The sequence below is a fragment of the Scyliorhinus canicula genome, chromosome 1, assembly GCF_902713615.1.
Source record: "Scyliorhinus canicula chromosome 1, sScyCan1.1, whole genome shotgun sequence".
Taxonomy (NCBI): domain Eukaryota; kingdom Metazoa; phylum Chordata; class Chondrichthyes; order Carcharhiniformes; family Scyliorhinidae; genus Scyliorhinus; species Scyliorhinus canicula.
Window position 1 is genome coordinate 115,409,225 of NC_052146.1, and position 19,232 is coordinate 115,428,456.

The 19,232-nt window shown below is 50.9% G+C and overlaps 1 protein-coding gene across 1 annotated transcript in view; it reads left to right on the forward strand.

The window, feature by feature from the left end:
• The window catches only part of LOC119966504, a 143,043-nt gene that overhangs the window by 7,872 nt on the left and 115,939 nt on the right, over positions 1–19,232 (forward strand). The window contains exon 2 of the mRNA XM_038798307.1: positions 2,334–2,475. Coding sequence (XP_038654235.1) covers positions 2,334–2,475 — 142 coding nt within the window. The remainder of the gene's footprint in view (positions 1–2,333; positions 2,476–19,232) is intronic.

The window sequence follows — 19,232 nt, forward strand, 5'->3', positions numbered from 1 at the left end:
GTGAGACCAGTGGTGGTGGCCATGTTGAAGATCTGGAGGCAGTTTAGGCAGCATTTTAGGTTGGGAGCTGGGTTGGTGGGTGGGGAGGGTGGTGTTTGTGTCAGTTTGAGGGAAACGTGGGTTCGATCCGGGTGGGGGGAAAGGGGATTGTGTGTTGGTTAGGGGGAATCCTGGGTTCGATCCGGGAGTGAATGCAGGATTCCAGGGATGGAAAGAGAAGGGGATCAAGGAATTTAAGGATTTTGTTCTGGGACAGCAAATTGCAAGTTTGGAGGAGCTGAGCAGGAAGTTTGGGCTGGTATGGGGTGAAGGTTTAGGTATATGCCGGTGAGGGACTTTGTGAGGAAGGTCTTCCTCATCAGTGCCTGCCTCATTGTTGGAGGCAGTGCTGTTAGCTGTGGGTGGGGGGAGCTGGTGGAGGGGAATGGGTTGTTGAAAGGGTGGTTGTCTCTGCTATCTATGGAAGGATTTTAGAGGAGGAATGGGTATTCATGGAGGGAGTTGAGGCGAAGCAGAGGAGGCGTTGGAGGTGGCACTGGAAGAGGGGTTGTGGTATGAGTTGTTCTGGAGGGTAAACGCCTCGACCTTGTGTGCGAGGCTGGTGCTGATGCAGCTCAAGGTATGGAACAGGGCGCACCTTACCAAGTCTAGGATGAGCCAGCTGTTTGAAGGGGTAGAGGATGTCTGTTGTGGGAGGGCCCCACGAACCATGTACATATGTTTTCGTCCTGCCCGAAGCTGGAAAGGTTTTGGAGGACGGTGTTCAGCACCATTTCAGGGGTCTTGCATGTGGATGTGGAGCCTGGTCCCCTCAAAGTCATTTTCAGGGTGACGGGTTGGCCGATGTCCAGGAGGCTGCGGGGGCAGATGTTTTAGTCTTTGCCTCGCTGATTGCTCGCAGCAGGCCTTATTGGGGTGGAGGTCAGCTTCTCCACCCTGTGTTCCAGCATGACGGGGGGGGCCAGTTGGGGTTTTTGGCCCGAGAGAAAGTGAAATTTGCTTAGAGGGGCTGGTGATGGGTTCAACAATAGTTCTGGTTTGTTCATTTTGGGGAGTTGGTTACCCTTGACTGCTAAGGGAGGGGGGGGGACTAATGGGTTGGGGTCTGCAGGTTTTTCTGTAAATTGTAAACATGTTGAAAATTTGTGGAATAATAGTGCTGCAATTACCGATGCCGGCATTGTAAGTGTGATTCACACATCGGTATATTCTGTTGGATCTGGGTTAGAATTATAGAATAGTGCAGCAGACAGAGGCCATTTGCCCATCGCGTTTGTGCCAGCACTTTCAAAAAAAACAATGATGAAATAATGCCATGGGCTCTTTTAAGAAGAAGAGTTGGGAGGCGGAGCCTTGCTCTGGTGTGAGAGTTGCTCTATCCCAGAGTTGGATTGACATTGCCTCACCCATGCTGCGAGTCAGTCTGATTTGGCTGCTGAGTGAACAGGGAAATTGTGACCCTGAGCTCCTGTGGGTCGGTGTGTTTGAGTGTGGTTACGTTTGCAAGAAACTGCATTCCTCATTGTATACAACAGGTTGCAGGGAAGAGATGCAAAAAGCAATTCGCTTTGATGCAATCTGTCACACAGAGTCAATATTGGTATCAACCCATCCTGTCTTTAACTCCCAACTTCCTGCTTAACAGCAATTTATAATTAAGTTAAAGATTGCCGACTGCACTATCTGTGCTGGATGTGTTCCCTTGAACCACACACCCATTTATAACTCTCCATGACAATGCATGGTACTGATGGGTCATAGTTGCCCATATGTTTATCTTTGTTTGGACTGTGGGAGGAAACCGGAGCACCCGGAGGAAACCCATGCAGACATGGGGAGAACGTGCAGACTCCACACTGACAGTGGCCCAACGAGGAATCGAACCTGGGACCCTGGCGCTGTGAAGCCAAAATGCTAGCCATGTGTGCTACCGTGCTGCCCCTGGTTGACCTCTGTTAACTAATCATAAATATATTGGACATGGTGATAAGAGACTGATCGGATGATTCATGACCATCAGTCAGTTTCCTGGTTGGTTGTATGGGGTGGGGGGCACTGAGGATGGGATGTTTTGGGTGAGCAGTGGTGGGAGAGTGGGAGGCGGGAGTGGTGTGGTGGGGGCAAGATGTCATTCATCGACACTTTCAGGAGTATGTCTAACCTTAAGCATCGGCCATGGATCAATCCTGAAGCCTTGCTTGTCTGTTCAGTTCAGTTCAATATAGACCCATCACAGTTCACATGAACACTGATCTACTGTGACCTTTACCCTGAATTAATAAAAGTCGAGACTAACGGGTTAAAGGAATTGTTTTCCATTTTAACCCTTTCAGGTGTTTGAATTCGAACCAGAGAGAACAGGATGACAAGTGTGCACAAGACAGTTATGCAAAACCTCCACTTAGAACAAATCAATCGCTGGAAATGTTGGCGTCAGTGGATGCTTCCAGTTTGAACACAGTTCCAAAATCAGAGGTAAGAAAGCAGGATAAATGAAGGTTGAAAGTTTCAGTGTAACCAAAGAAACTGTAAGAGCACCTGCTTGTGGCCATTTGTGTATGTATATAAACCACACAGGATTAAACTAGTTGGTTGGGTATTTGAAATCCGTGTTTATGCACCTGTCTCCTTTTTATCTTGTAAATGTATCATAGAAACTAGGCCGTACCCTGGATCATCATGAGGTTTTTAAAAATGTTTCCAAGTCTGCACTTTCCCACCTCCCCCTCTTGCTAAGAGAGTCCATGGAGATCTCCCGAATGTCTTTTTGCATGGGTGAGGAAGGAAACTGATACACTAAAGTCCCTCCCCATGTCTAGAAGAGGATTATGTGACCTGTGCAGTAGGAGGCGCCACTAAACGCAACAACCAGGCACCACTAATGCTAGAACCCACTATTAGTATGCTAAACTGTCAGGTGTTGCTCACTGGTGTTTGGGTCAGAAAATTGTGTTCCATGTTCTGCTCCAGGGAATTGAGCATCTACCCCACGGTGGGATGGATACCAGTTCAATGCGCCGAGGGTGGATGGGATTTTGGCGAGACTGGGGGCGCGATCCAGTGGCCACGGTGCGCCTGAAAAGGCCACGGTGCGCCTGAAAAGGAGCTCGCCACGGTACAGCATGGCTGAAGCTGTGAGACCCCGCTCCTGGGATCTACCCGGCTCACAACGCCTCATGAGATCCAACACGATTTCACAAGACCTTGCAATGTAAATTCCACCCATTGTGGGCGGGATCACTTTTGGCAAATCTGCATATTAGCGCGAAACAGTTAGTCTTGCTGTAATGTGAAGATTTCCGAGGTACCTGAAGCTTTGGGATTCATTTCCTTCAATTTGGAGACCTCAGGTGAGTGCTGTTTAGCACTGGTCCCTGCGCCAAGGCGCAATGGGGAAAGGCCACTGTGTAAGGTCTTCCAACAAATGTACACTGAGGGGTGGGTAACAGTGTAAAACCCCTCGGTCTGGGTCATCAACACTCCAATGTAAAGAAGAAACATGACTATGTAAATATTTAAGAAAGATTGTAACGTAAAGAGGGATATGTGTGTAATGCTATCCCAATTGAATGGAAGAATGTCAAGTTGATGTGTAACTTTGGAAATGTAGTCAACAAAATTTGAAATGTTCTGTAATGTTTAATATAGATTTTATGAATAAAGTATATTTTTCGAAAAAAAAAAAAAACTGGTCCCAGGGACTATGAAATGGCACGTGTGGGGGTCTCCCAGAGGATCGGAGGCCCCCAGCTGCATGTTCTTTGGACAGGATGATGCTCTGGCACTGCTGATGCCACCCTGACAGTGTCTGCTTGGCACCCTGGCAGTGACACCTGGTGCCAGTCTGGCAAAGCCCAGATGGCATTGCCAGCTGACATGGGCACTGCTAGGTTGGCACTGCAAAGGTGCCAAGCTAGCATGTTCTGTACATGATAGGGATGGAGGATCCAGCAGAGGGCAGCAGAGCAGAGCTACTGATCAGCTGTTCTGGGGAAATTTGCATTAGTGCGGTCAGCCTAATTTGAAGGTGAACCTGTGAAGGAGACCCAAGGAGTTTGAGTGAAGGCAAGCATCCAGCAGAGCAGAGCTACTGATCAGCTGTTCTGGGGAAATTTGCATGCGTGCAGTGCGGTCAGCCTAATTTGAAGGTGGTTTGTGGAGGGGCTGTTGTCAAGTGACAGTTACGGTTTGAGGGAATATCAGGTAAGCTCTTCCTTTCTTTTTCTTTTTCTTGTTTTTTTTTTAAATCTAGAAGTGATGTCAGGGAAGGCAGTACAATGCTCCTCCTGCAGAATGTTTGAGGTGAGGGACGCCGTCAGTGTCCCTGCTGATTTCATCTGTGGGAAGTGCACCCAACTCCAGCTCCTCAAAAACCGTGTTAGGGAACTGGAGCTTGAGCTGGATGAACTTCGGATCATTCGGGAGGCAGAGGGGGTCATAGATAGGAGCTTCAGGGAAGTAGTTACACCAAAGACTGGAGATAGATGGGTAACTGTAAGAGGGACTGGGAAGAAGCAGTCAGTGCAGGGACCCCCTGCGGTCGTTCCCCTGAGTAACAAGTATACCGTTTTGGATACTTGTGGGGGGGGGGACTTACCAGGGGTAAGCCATGGGGTACGGGCCTCTGGCACGGAGTCTGTCCCTGTTGCTCAGAAGGGAAGGGGGGAAAGGAGTAGAACATTAGTAATTGGGGACTCAATAGTCAGGGGCACAGATAGGAGATTTTGTGGGAGCGAGAGAGACTCACGTTTGGTATGTTGCCTCCCAGGTGCAAGGGTACGTGATGTCTCGGATCATGTTTTCCGGGTCCTTGAGGGGGAGCAGCCCCAAGTCGTAGTCCACATTGGCACTAACGACATAGGTAGGAAAGGGGACAAGGATGTCAGGCAGGCCTTTAGGGAGCTAGGATGGAAGCTCAGAGCGAGAACAAACAGAGTTGTTATCTCTGGGTTGTTGCCCGTGCCACGTGATAGTGAGATGAGGAATAGGGAGAGAGAGCAATTAAACACGTGGCTACAGGGATGGTGCAGGTGGGAGGGATTCAGATTTCTGGATAACTGGGGCTCTTTCTGGGGAAGGTGGGACCTCTATAGACAGGATGGTCTACATCTGAACCTGAGGGGCACCAATATCCTGGGGGGGGAAGATTTGTTAGTGCTCTTTGGGGGGGTTTAAACTAATTCAGCAGGGGCATGGGAACCTGGATTGTAGTTTTGGGGTACGGGAGATTGAGAGTATAGAGGTCAGGAGCACAGATTTGACTTCGCAGGAGGGTGCCAGTGTTCAGGTAGGTGGTTTGAAGTGTGTCTACTTCAATGCCAGGAGTATACGAAATAAGGTAGGGGAACTGGCAGCATGGGTTGGTACCTGGGACTTCGATGTTGTGGCCATTTCAGAGACATGGATAGAGCAGGGACAGGAATGGTTGTTGCAGGTTCTGGGGTTTAGGTGTTTTAGTAAGCTCAGAGAAGGGGGCAAAAGAGGGGGAGGTGTGGCGCTGCTAGTCAAGGACAGTATTACGGTGGCGGAAAGGATGCTAGATGGGGACTCTTCTTCTGAGGTAGTATGGGCTGAGGTTAGAAACAGGAAAGGAGAGGTCACCCTGTTGGGAGTTTTCTATAGGCCACCTAATAGTTCTAGGGATGTAGAGGAAAGGATGGCGAAGATGATTCTGGAAAAGAGCGAAAGTAACAGGGTAGTTGTTATGGGAGACTTTAACTTTCCAAATATTGACTGGAAAAGATATAGTTCGAGTACATTAGATGGGTCGTTCTTTGTACAATGTGTGCAGGAGGGTTTCCTGACACAATATGTTGACAGGCCAACAAGAGGCGAGGCCACATTGGATTTGGTTTTGGGTAATGAACCAGGCCAGGTGTTAGATCTGGAGGTAGGTGAGCACTTTGGAAACAGTGACCACAATTCGGTGACCTTTACGTTAGTGATGGAAAGGGATAAGTATACCCCGCAGGGCAAGAGTTATAGCTGGGGGAAGGGCAATTATGATGTCATTAGACATGACTTAGGATGTGTAGGTTGGAGAAGTAGGCTGCAAGGGTTGGGCACACTGGATATGTGGAACTTGTTCAAGGAACAGCTATTGCATGTTCTTGATAAGTACGTACCAGTCAGGCAGGGAGGAAGGGGTCGAGCGAGGGAACCGTGGTTTACCAAAGAAGTGGAATCTCTTGTTAAGAGGAAGAAGGAGGCCTATGTGAAGATGAGGCGTGAAGTTTCAGTTGGGGCGCTTGATAGTTACAAGGAAGCGAGGAAGGATCTAAAGAGAGAGCTAAGACGAGCAAGGAGGGGACATGAGAAGTCTTTGGCAGGTAGGATCAAGGAAAACCCAAAAGCTTTCTGTAGGTATGTCAGGAATAAAAGAATGACTAGGGTAAGAGTAGGGCCAGTCAAGGACAGTGGTGGGAAGTTGTGTGTGGAGGCTGAGGAGATAAGCGAGATACTAAATGAATACTTTTCGTCAGTATTCACTCAGGAAAAAGATAATGTTGTGGAGGAGAATGCTGAGACCCAGGCTATTAGAATAGATGGCATTGAGGTGCGTAGGGAAGAAGTGTTGGCAATTCTGGACAAGGTAAAAATAGATAAGTCCCCGGGGCCGGATGGGATTTATCCTAGGATTCCCTGGAAAGCCAGGGAAGAGATTGCTGAGCCTTTGGCTTTGATTTTTAGGTCATCATTGGCTACAGGAATAGTGCCAGAGGACTGGAGGATAGCAAATGTGGTCCCTTTGTTCAAGAAGGGGAGTAGAGATAACCCCGGTAACTATAGGCCGGTGAGCCTAACGTCTGTGGTGGATAAAGTCTTGGAGAGGATTATAAAAGATACGATTTATAATCATCTAGATAGGAATAATATGATTAGGGATAGTCAGCATGGTTTTGTGAAGGGTAGGTCATGCCTCACAAACCTTATCGAGTTCTTTGAGAAGGTGACTGAACAGGTAGACGAGGGTAGAGCAGTTGATGTGGTGTATATGGATTTCAGTAAAGCGTTTGATAAGGTTCCCCATGGTCGGCTATTGCAGAAAATACGGAGGCTGGGGATTGAGGGTGATTTAGAGATGTGGATCCGAAATTGGCTAGTTGAAAGAAGACAGAGAGTGGTACTTGATGGGAAATGTTCAGAATGGAGTTCAGTTACGAGTGGCGTACCACAAGGATCTGTCTGGCGCCGTTGCTGTTTGTCATTTTTATAAATGACCTAGAGGAGGGCGCAGAAGGATGGGTGAGTAAATTTGCAGATGACACTAAAGTCGGTGGAGTTGTAGACAGTGTGGAAGGATGGTGCAGGTTACAGAGGGACATAGATAAGCTGCAGAGTTGGGCTGAGAGGTGGCAAATGGATTTTAATGTGGAGAAGTGTGAGGTGATTCACTTTGTAAAGAATAACAGGAATGCGGAATATTTGGCTAATGGTAAAATTCTTGGTAGTGTGGATGAGCAGAGGGATCTCGGTGTCCATGTACATAGATCCCTGAAAGTTGCCACCCAGGTTGATAGGGTTGTGAAGAAGGCCTATGGTGTGTTGGCCTTTATTGGTAGAGGGATTGAGTTCCGGAGCCATGAGGTCATGTTGCAGTTGTACAAAACTCTAGTACGGCCGCATTTGGAGTATTGCGTACAGTTCTGGTCGCCTCATTATAGGAAGGACGTGGAAGCTTTGGAACGGGTGCAGAGGAGATTTACCAGGATGTTGCCTGGTATGGAGGGAAAATCTTATGAGGAAAGGCTGATGGACTTGAGGTTGTTTTCGTTAGAGAGAAGAAGGTTAAGAGGTGACTTAATAGAGGCATACAAAATGATCAGAGGGTTAGATAGGGTGGACAGCGAGAGCCTTCTCCCGCGGATGGAGGTGGCTAGCACGAGGGGACATAGCCTTAAATTGAGGGGTAATAGATATAGGACAGAGGTCAGAGGTGGGTTTTTTACGCAAAGAGTGGTGAGGCCGTGGAATGCCCTACCTGCAACAGTAGTGAACTTGCCAACATTGAGGGCATTTAAAAGTTTATTGGATAAGCATATGGATGATAAGGGCATAGTGTAGGTTAGATGGCCTTTAGTTTTTTTCCATGTCGGTGCAACATCGAGGGCCGAAGGGCCTGTATTGCGCTGTATCGTTCTATGTTCTATGTTGTAGGTGCCCTACATGGGTATTGGGGAAGCTGGAGACCATCCCATAGTGCTTTTGGGCTTGAGGCAGGCAGGGTTTGGGATTGCTTCGGGGGCCTCGGAGATTGGATGTATTGGGTAGTACTGGCGTTTGGGTCAGAAAGTTGTGTGTTCCATATTCTGCTTCAAGGAAATGATCTTGCGCTACACTGGGGTGTTCTGGTGAACGTTGCCCACAGTGTACAAAGCCACGCATAGCCCCGTTGAGAGCCCTTATACAATGCGAGTTGTGTTGAATAGCCATGTGATTCTCGGCATTACGAGCACCAGGAAACACGTGGCTAAGCGTGCTCGCAATGGGATTCTGTTCCCATTTAGTTGAATCACGCCCTGGGAGAGGTGAGCGTTGGTGGGTTTTGGGGGGGACTGAGTGTCAATAATGAAATCTTCAGTGAGTGTAATGTACTGGTGAAGCTGAAGGCAAGACGATGAGGGCTAGACCTGGGAGTAAGGGTGAAGAAAGGAAGAAAAAGAAGGCGGGCTGAGGGAGAAAGAAATAAAAAGGTGTGATTTAATGGAAATGACAGCGTCCTGTTTTGGGCTTGCAGTGCCGAAAATACCCCCGCTATTAAACTGGAGTCTGCTTCATTTTTGAACCTCTGGGAGGAATCCCCAAGGCTGCGCTGCACTTCGGCTAATTTTCTGTGCTAATTAGCTCAGCTTGCCAGTGCAGGAAGAGATCTCTGGACCCCTCCCACCATGTCCTAAGACTCTTGCAGCACCCAACTTAACAGTTAAGGGGTCCTTGAGCCCCCTGTGCCCAACCTCATTAGGGCAGGGCATCCTGGGCCCGATTTCTGGCACAGGCAAGATGCCATACTGAGTGCCTCTACCAGCCTGGCAGTGCCATTTGGACAGGATGCCAGTTCCACGGTGCCCATTGGCATCTGGACTGCCAGGGCACTGCCCTGCCCAGGGGAGCGAGCCGAGTGGTCAGGGTGATCCCCCATGGGACTGGGCTGGTGTCCAGTCACAAACAGCCCTCACTGCAGCCTGCAAATCAAACATCTTGCTGCTGCTGTGACCATCCACCTTAGCCCCCAGTGACATCGGCCATATGGGTGGCCTCTCCACCTGGTCGCCACCCGCCAGTGGGGCATCAGGCCGCCCACCCAAGGGCAACACCCACTGTAGCCCTTACGGAGGCGCCGGGTAGGGGTCGTGGAGCATACCGCTGGCAGCCCCAGCTGATGGTACCCCTGGCAACACAGACGGGCACCAATGCCAGAGGCCCCCACAGGGCCAGGCACGGACTGACCCAGGATGTGGGAATGTGTGCGGGGGGGGGGAAACAGGCGGGTGCAGACTCCACTGTGCCAACCGGGGCCACCATGTTGCCCGGTGGACCTGGTTGGGCACGGGAGTATGCACCATGTTGACACATCTGCCTTTCAACCCCTGCAGACAATGGGTATTGGAATTCAACCAGCAATGGTGGTCTTCCTGTGAGTCCACCAGCCCTGTGGCTGTACGTGTGGGCGTTGCTTGAGGAAACCATAAGACATAGAGCAGAATTAGGCCATTCGGCCCATCGAGGCTGCTCCGCCATTCAATCATGGCTGATATTTTCTCATCCCCACTCTCCTGCCTTCTCCCCATAACCCCTGACCCCTTTATTAATGAAGAACCTAATAAGACCATAGGAGGAGGAAGCTGCAGCAGTGAAGCATGCCATGGAGGGGCAGGAGGTAGCTGCCCAGGATAGGGGGACCAGTCGCCCAAAAGGTGGAGGAAGAGGTGCCAAGGAGGCACCGCAAGAGGCCTCGCCTGTACTGGCAGTGCCTGTCATTCGAGGACCTGCCGGACCGGGCATGCTGTCAAAGACTCCGGCTGAGCAGGGAGACAGTGCAACATATCTGCCAGATCATGTCGCACCTGGCACTGCAGGGGTATGGGGGAGGTCACCCGTTCCCGGTGGCCGTCAAGGTGATGGCCGACCTGAGCTTTTACGCTATGTGGTCCTTCCAGGCTCCGAATGGTGGGCCTGTCTGGGATCTCACAGACCTCAGTGCACAGGTGCATCCACGGCATTACGGAGGCCGTATGTGCCCAGGCGGCTCAATACATCCACTTCAATGTGGACTGAGCCCACCAGGATGCTTGGGTGATGGGGTTTGCCGCCATCGGCAACCTGCCCTGGGTCCAGGGGGTGGTTGACTGGATGCATGTCACTCTATGAGCACCTGCACATGACGGGCCGCTCTACACAAACCGAGAGGGGTTCCACTCAATTAACCGGGCGTCGCTTCCTTGGCACCACCTCCTCCGCCTGTTGGGCGAGTGACTCCCCATCTCATCCTCTGTGGCAGTGAAGCAGTGCTTCAGCCTCCGGGTGCCTGGACCCCTCTGGAGGGATCCTGCAGTGTGATGCTGAGAGGGTTGCCCGCATCGTGGTGCCTGCTGCGTTCTCCACAACATCACGCAGCAGAGGGGTGAAGTGCTGGAGGAGGAGGATGTGGCTGAGGGGGAAGGATGGGCAGGACATGGGACCCAGGCAGGCATGGGAAGCCGCACGATGTGTGTGCCTGGGCCAACGTGCACAGGATGCTCGGATCGCCTCAAAGTTCACCAACAGGGGGAACTAGCGACACCGCATCCCCCCCCCCCCCATCACCACCACCACCTGAAACTCCCTCTGGCACACACCATCTACCGCACTACAGACGTGTCAGCTCTGGGTTGGCAATAATATCTGGCCTGGATCATGGGATGGAGGATGTTGACAACCCACTCTGCGATGAGCTCTGGTCACCTCCCTCTGTGTCTGTGCCACGTCAGCCAGCGCCTGGACAATGCCGCTGACATTCCCATCCATGGCCTGCTGTGACTGGGTCAGGCTCAGGAGCACTGCTGCCATGTCCAGATGGGTCTCTCACATGGTTGCCTTCGAGAGAGCAGCCCTGTCCTGGGCCTTGGCCTGCACAGAGTGCCCCAGGCCTTGGATATGCTGATCTGTAGCCAAAACTGTAACCCTCAAATGCCTCCACTGCAGATGCCACCTGTGTGGTGGTGGCCTGGGTGGCACAAATGGCCGGCACTACAACCTGCTCCTGCACACGGTTGAGCTCCTCCAACTGCACCTGAATGCTCGTTGACAACCCCTCATGTAGTCCCTGGCTCTGCGACTGCATCTCCACTGTGGATGGAACTGTCCATTCCACAAGCTCAAAACCCATCTAGACGGCAGCTAGTCCCTGAGGTTGGCTTGCACTCCGACCGTCCGCCCCCTCATGTACCGGATCAGCTAGATGGTGAGCACCAGATAGTGTCCCAGGAGCCTCTTCACTGACGTGCCCAACCGAGATGAGAGTCTCTGGGATGGTGGAGGGTGTTGGAGACAGCTGTGATGGAAAATCACTGTCACCCTCTGATCTGAGCTCCGGGATCTCCTGGGTCTCCGGACAGAGGGCTGCCGTCCGAGCTGCTCTGCTCATCGCTGCTCGGTTTATGTGGGAAGCGGGGTTGGGGGTGGGTGTTGCCACACTTGTCATGGGGAACCGCAACCAAGCAGGGTCTCGCTTCCTCACTCATGGCCAATCTCCACCCGGCAATCTCCATTTTCTTCAGACCACTGACCATGTCCAGTGACCCTGCTCTGCCTTGGTTAGGGGCCGCAGGTCCGTCGGTTCCCATCCTGTCTTCTCCCACTCCCTGGGGCTCTGGGCGGCCTTCTCGTGGGGGGGTGCAGAAAACAATAGTGTTAGACAGTCCACATGCTGTACAGGGAGTGGGTAGCTGGTGACCACATTGGCCAGGGCACTCGGCCACGGCGACTGCTATGGATGCTGGTATGTCGTGCATGGTGGAAGTTTGGCCGCCCTCTGGGTGGCGGCGGATGTTGGGATCCGGGTGTGTGAGACGGGGGTTGATGCCATGGGCACAGTGATGCCTACTCACCTTGGCCGCCCTGAGGAGGTTGTGCAGTTTCTTCCAGCACTGCTGGCTGTTCTGGACCTTGTTGCTAGTGGTGCAGACACCCTGTACCATGGCGAGTGATGGCTACTGGCAGTCTCCATCCCGGGCCATGGCACAATGTCATCTGCCTCTCCCCAATGGCATCCAGGATGGTCTCGAGCTCGTTGTCTGCGATATGTAGTGCCGCGCGTCTTGCTGCCATCTTGTTGGCTGGGATGATATGTGTGGGGAGTGAAGTGTGTATATGTGGCTGCAGCTTGTTAGCCTCCTAAGTGTCAGTTGCGAAACCAGTGAATCTGGTACCATTTTTCATTGGAATCTATTGTGTTCCACGTGGCGCCAGTGCTAGCCCCTCAACAGTAGCAGAATCGGTCTAGGTGCGGAGCCAGGTTTGCTGTCGTGGAACTCCACGAATCCTGCTTCGGCATCAACACCTAGTCTCAGATACGGAGTATCCACACCCTTATCTTTCCATCTATCTGAGCTGTTTGAATGTGAAGTGGAGCTTATAAAAGTATTTGGGTGAGGGGACTGTGTGCATTGGGAGCCACCAGGAGTGTGGCTTCTGTAGCAGTGTGTGAGGTGAGATAATTTACTGAGTTTTGAAGGTTGAGACAAAGGGAAGACTACGTAAGATGGGACTTGTAGTTTGGCAGACAGAGCAGTTATTGGGAAGGAAGTGACTGCTATAGGTGAAGGTTGGGGGGGGGGAATGGAAAGTAGCACCGATAGTGGTAGAACTGTATAGAGAAGACCAGTCAATGTGATATACAGTATGCAGTTCTGCCCCACTTACCGGTGTCTGCAGCTAAATCATGTTTCAGCAGGTTGAAAGCAGGAAAGACCCCCATGGCTCTCTGGTTATAGCAGAGTTTGCCAGAATCTAGTGGAGCAGCAATTAATTCACCATTCGATGTGGCCAGCTTTGTGGCTTTACAACAAAGGAATGCTCTGATTTGTATGGGAAGGATAATCAATGAGTGTTTCAAATAGCGAATGACCAAACACTGTGGGAAGAAAAAGTTAAAGATGGCATTGTGTGGCAGTTTTTGAAGCTCAACAGATTAATATGTTCTGCTGGACAAATTGAACTGTAATAGTTTCAGAAATTAACGAGTGCACAGTATACCGATAGATGTTTATGTCTTTAATTTCTGCAGTTAAAAACTGGTAAAGAAATTTATTGTTGTGGTACAAAGGAAGGTTCATAATGTCACAAACATGTTTAATGTTAAATAAATGTTTTTTCTGTTTGTAAGTTTAGAGTACCAAATCCTTTTTTTCCAATAGAGGTGCAATTTAGCGTGGCCAATCCACCTACCCTGCACCTCTTTGGGTTGTGGGGGTGAAACCCATGCAGACACAGGGAGAATGTGCAAACTCCACACAGACAGTGACCCGGGGCCAGTATCGAACCCAAGTCCTTGGCGTCGTGAGGCAGCAGTGCTCGCCACCGTGCCACCCTAATGTTAAATAAATCAAAGAAATATTTCTTAAACACACCTGATCTCTGAAGCTAAAGAGTCAGGCCTGGGTGCAGTTGCTTTAGCTGCCAGCAGAGGCTGCTCTCCGCTCGGTGCGTTCACACTTCCTTTCATCAATCACTGAGCTATTTGCTGTGGGCCTTCTGTGGTTCTGCGTGACATTCTGTTCAAAGTGAAAACCAGGAAATGCCACGTCAAAAAATCCTGTTTCTAGCCAGGTCATGTGCACAGTCGTTAAGGTTAGGCTAGACACAGTCACCATGCAGAGATACCGAGTCCTGGGCGAGGAATCCTATTTGGAGCCTCCATTTTCCCAATCTGGTTATGGAATATTGTGCTGTATCCATTCTCCTGCCTCTTTCTTTTCCGAATCTGATCCTAAAAGCTACTGAGAGGTGTAGCGGGAGAAACGTTGAGCGCTTTATGGAGTGAGTTTTAGAATGTAGGGTCATTACAGATGAAACAATTTAAAATTGGGAGTGTCAGAGACCTGAATTGGAGAAGTGCAGAGTCTTCGATGGGTGTTCGGCTGGAAGAAATTAGAGGTGGGGATAGGTGAAGTCGGGCAAGGATTGGAATGGGAAGATGTGAAGTAGAGGTGTTGCTGGATCGGGAGTTGGTATAGGTCGTTGGGCACAGGGCTGAAGAGTAAATAAGACTTGGTGCAGGTTAAGACACAGGTAGCAGAGTTTTGAATAATCTTGAACTTGGATACACTAGCCAGGGAGAGGTATTAGAATAATCAGTGTGGAGGTAACAAACACATGGATAAGAGTTTCAATGGCAGCAGAGGGCCATGTTTGAGCAAGATGGTTGGAAAAAGGCAGCTTTCAGTACAATGAAACAAAAAAAAAAGAAAAAACATCTCCAAAACCACGTCTCTGTTTTAAACAGGAGCCACATTCCCCATCGGGGTTTCTGCAAGTGTGCTGGCCAGGGTAGGGGGGCAAGTCCGCAGTACGTCCATTTTGCATCTTCGATCTGATACCCGTCCAGAACAACAATGAAACTGCAGGTCAGGTGACCTGGAGGGGCAACATTGCAGAGGTGGTGACCTAGGGAGCAGGAAGTTGGGAGGGACATGGGGAGAATCCCAAACCAGTCGCAAACCAGGGAGTGGGACAGAAGGTAGTCTCAGAAGACAGCCCAAGTAAAGAACAGGGAAGCCTCAATCGCTCTCGACAGTGGCTAAAATGCTGAATCAGAGCCATAACATTTTTAAGCTTAGACGGAATGGAAAGATCAATTTGTTCCAGGAGAGATAATATATATAAGAAATAGGGCTTGTTTATTTTATAAACAAACTTTATTAAAACGAAAGAAAAAACAATATCTGTTTCGCTGGCAACTGTCATAACCGTCTCAGCCGGTCGGTCGGTCTCTCTGGGTACAATCCGGTGAGCACCACACTGCTGCTGGTGGACATCCGGTGAGACAGCAGTCAGATATCTGCTGGATCCCAGGACCCAGCTGTGTTCCAGCCAGATGTTGAGCCTCTGGAAGTGGGTTACCCGGAGCTGATGGAGACGTTAGGGAGATGTCAGCGACACTCCAGCAGGTCCATATCCATTTGGAGGAGTTCCAGATGCTACAGGTGCAGGGGATGGCACTGAGGCCAACACAGCTGGATGGCAACCATAATGGAGAGCTTGGTGCACAACGTCGGCACCATTGATGAATGCGTCCAAAGTGCCGCACAGTCGCATGACGGCCATGGCTGAGGGTCTCTGCAGAATGGCTGCCTCGCTGGGGAATGTCACCCAGTATCAAGCTGACCTTGATGAGGTTCTGCGGGAGATGTCCCGCTCTCTGATGCCCATGCCAGAGGTGCTGCAGAGCTTGTCCCAGTCACTGAGGAGCATCGCCGAGGGCATCAACACGATGCAATGGACCATGGGGAACTGCCAGGGCTGGCAGAGCCAGATGATGCAGGGGTCGCCAGGACACAAAGCAGCTGCCCCTCTGCTCCACGATAAACCCCAGGGCCCTATGGGTGCGGGTGGGAGGAGGGCCTGCAGGGTGCCGACCCGGATCTGTCCAACGGAGGGGCGATGGTGGCCACCAGCTCCTCCAAATTCGACCCCTTTAATGAGGATGCATCTCGCAGTCAGCACATGGAACAGGGCATCATGGCTGTCCATGTGCTGCCGACAAGCCAGAGCCCCCAGAGGAGACCCGTCAGGGGCATTGAAGGCCACGGGACGAGGTAAGCAGCTGGTTGCCTCCACCTCTGATGTGAATTCTGGGGATACACCTAGATGTAACGGTAGAGCTAGGAATGCAAAGCATGTTGAGAATCACTGGGGGGTGGGGGGGTGGGGGGGGGGGGGCTGCACCATTGGGAAAGTGAGGAAGAGTTACACACAATAAACATCTTTGTGAACAACCAGTATGATGCCTCTGTCGCTTTCTTCCACAATCCAAACCCTTGGCCCATCTCTTAAGGCATCTCCCCTTCCCCATTGCACCCACCCACCCTACAGCCATGGATGTGGGCCCGGAGCTGTGTCCCATCCCTGGGTGTTCAGATGTTGGCTGCTGCGTATATGGTGAAGCCTCCTGCAGTGTTCAGGCACAGTGTCCAGGACTCGAGGTGTGATTGGGCTGCTAGGCAATGACCCTCACATGCTACATGGGCCGCCCACCCACGGGAATCCACATGGGTTGTGTGAAATGCTCACTTCACCACGATTGCCAATTCCATATTAGCAACAGCCTTTAGCCGCACGGCCAGAGGGGGTTATGGGTGGTCGGTCGGGCAGACTGGCAAGAACAATGATTGCCCCCAGAATGGGTACACATGATTCAGGGGTTGGTATGGTGGTGCAACATGTGGTTCCCACCCACCGTCCCATGGTGGACCACACCTGCAAAAGGTCCCCCACCCCCTGCCAAACACTGGGGTGGGAAGGCCAGCACCCCCGGGCTCTTTCCTGTGAGTAAAGATGGCTACTCGCCTCAATCCCGATTTTGCCTACGGGAGCAGACCGCTTGCATCACAAACTGCTTGCCGCCTGGTTCGGTTCTCATTTCCGGCCTCTCCCGCTATTCGCCGGCCACATTTTGCTCTAGGGAGAGCGCAACGAGGCCGGAGAATCACGCCCTTTCGAATTTGTGTTAGCACTGGGGTGCTGAACCCATTGGGCCACCATTTTGAAAGGGTGCCCTGATCTCTAAGTGAGCTTGTGGGTCTCCCACCCCCTATACACAAGGTCACTACCCCACACTCCCCAAGTGAGGACACCCCGGTATGGGGTCCTTGGGGACCGCCCTCTTCAGGACCCCCTTACAGCACCCCCACCTGTCACCCCTCTCCACCCTCCTTTCATGGGCATGGCTCCCCTCGGGCACTGATGATTGGCAGTGGCACCTGGACACCCTTGCACTGCCACCCTGGCACCCAGCCAGTGCTCCAGCCAGCTTGACAGGGCCACCCGGGCACTTTGGCAATGCCAGGGTGACGGTGGCAGCTGTGGAGTGACAAGGTGCCCATGTTATGGGGGGTGGGGCAGGGAGCTACCCTGTACTGACCCTGACCACCAAGGGGTCTCCGATAGCCCGGGAGAACCCTGGTATCCCTTTTCCACGTTCATGTGGACCAGCACAGATGGGTGTCCAGCTGTAGCCTCCCTAGGGAGGCTGGGGAATCGAGGGAGGCTGGTATATCCCGAGTGAGTAGGTCTTCAATAGGTTTAAGACCTCCTTCTGGCAGTGCCGTTTGGTCCCGCCCCTTTTGGGCAGAGTTCCGATTCCGACACCTCGTGGGCAAGAGAACTCTCCCGGTATTCTCCGTCCGCGTTGATCTCTTGCTTGAGCACAACGTTATCAAAGAATCATGCCCTAAGTCTCATTGTATAGCAGTGGGGAACATGACGGCAGAGTCGGTAGGGAAATTTGCAGTAAAACCTGCTACAAATGGTACTTAGAAACATTTCTGTCAGATTGCACCCAATTGTTTGGCTCACAGCATAGTAATGGCTGGATGGAAACCCATAGAATCTGCTTTGGTCGCATCTGTCATTTATTTTGGAGTCTGGTGTGTCTGCTTATAGTTTGCCAGGTGGGTCTCACGTGCTGCATACTTAAACTCTGAATATTAGAGTATAAGACAGATATGGTAAATTGGTTTATCTTTTCATATTTGTATACATCTGAAGAGGTAGCTGGGGTGAAGGAATTGTGAATATTTTAATCATAATCTTTTGTTTATATTGAGATCTTTCCAACCTTTTATACAATTTTAAAAATAAATTTAGAGTGCCCAATTAATTTCTTCCAATGGGCAATTTAGTATGGCCAACCCACCTACCCTGCACATCTTTTTGGGTTGTGGGGGTGAGACCCACGCAGACACTGGGAGAATGTGTAAACTCCACACAGACAGTGACCTGGGGCTGGGAACGAACCCAGATCCTCAGCGCCATGAGGTAGCAGTACCACCCACTGCACCACCGTGCCACCTCTCCGACCTTTTATAGTAGTTAATTGTTCTTGTCTGATGAATGTTTTATTCTTTCTGTTAAAGTTCATCAGCAGACTCTTGTGCATTTGTTCAATAACATGCCTCCACGATTTAAAAAAAATGAAAGTTAGGGGGTGGAATTCACTGTTGGCGTGATCCTCCGTTTCGCTGGTAGTGAACGTACGTCCGTAGATTTCCCGAAGGCGTGGGGTGCCCACAATGGGAAACCCCACTGGTCAGCTGCCGGTATGGAGGATTCCACTGCCGGCGGGGGGGGTGCCTGCAGCAGAGAACAGGTGCAGCAGGGTGGAGAATCCCACCCAGAACCTATCAAGCCAGGTTTTACTCTGGGATCTGACTTGTCCAGTATTAACATAGCTGAGATCGTAACATTCGGGCAGCATGGTATCGCAGTGGTTAGAACAGCGCCAGGGACCTGGGTTCGCTTCTGACGTTGGCTAACTATGTCTGTGTGGAGGCACACAGGGGGCTGGTTTAGCTCACTGGGCTAAATTGTTGGCTTTTAAAGCAGACCAAGCAGGCCAGCAGCACGGTTCGATTCCCGTACCAGCCTCCCCGGGCAGGCGCCGGAATGTGGCGACTAGGGGCTTTTCACAGTAACTTCATTGAAGCCTACTCGTGACAATAAGCGATTTTCATTTCATTTCATTCTCCCCGTGTCTGCGTTAGTTTTCTCCAACAGTCCAAAGATGTGCAGCTTAGGTGGATTGGCCATGCTAAATTGACCCTTTGTATCCCTTCGGTGAGGTTATGAGGGTGGCCTGGGTGATGTTTAGAGGCTCAATGCAGACTCTATTGGCTGAATGGCCTCCTTCTGCACTGTGATCAGTTTGTGCAGCATTCATAATTAACATTAATTTAAATTATCATGTGCCCATTCATGCACAGATTCATTAATTTATCACGTGCCCATTCATGCACGGATTAATATGACCAAACCTTAATTTTGGGTTTGTATGCCAAATTCATGTCAAATCAAATAGATCATTTATAGGATGCAATTCTCTGGCCTCGTTACACTCTCGTTCAAGCGAAACAAGGCCAGTGAACAGTGGGAGAGGCCAAAACTGAGATTTGCACCAGGCGCCAAGTGGTTTGAGATGCAACCAGCTGCTCCTGCAGGCGAAATCAGGATCTCGTCGTAGCGAGGCGAGAAACCAA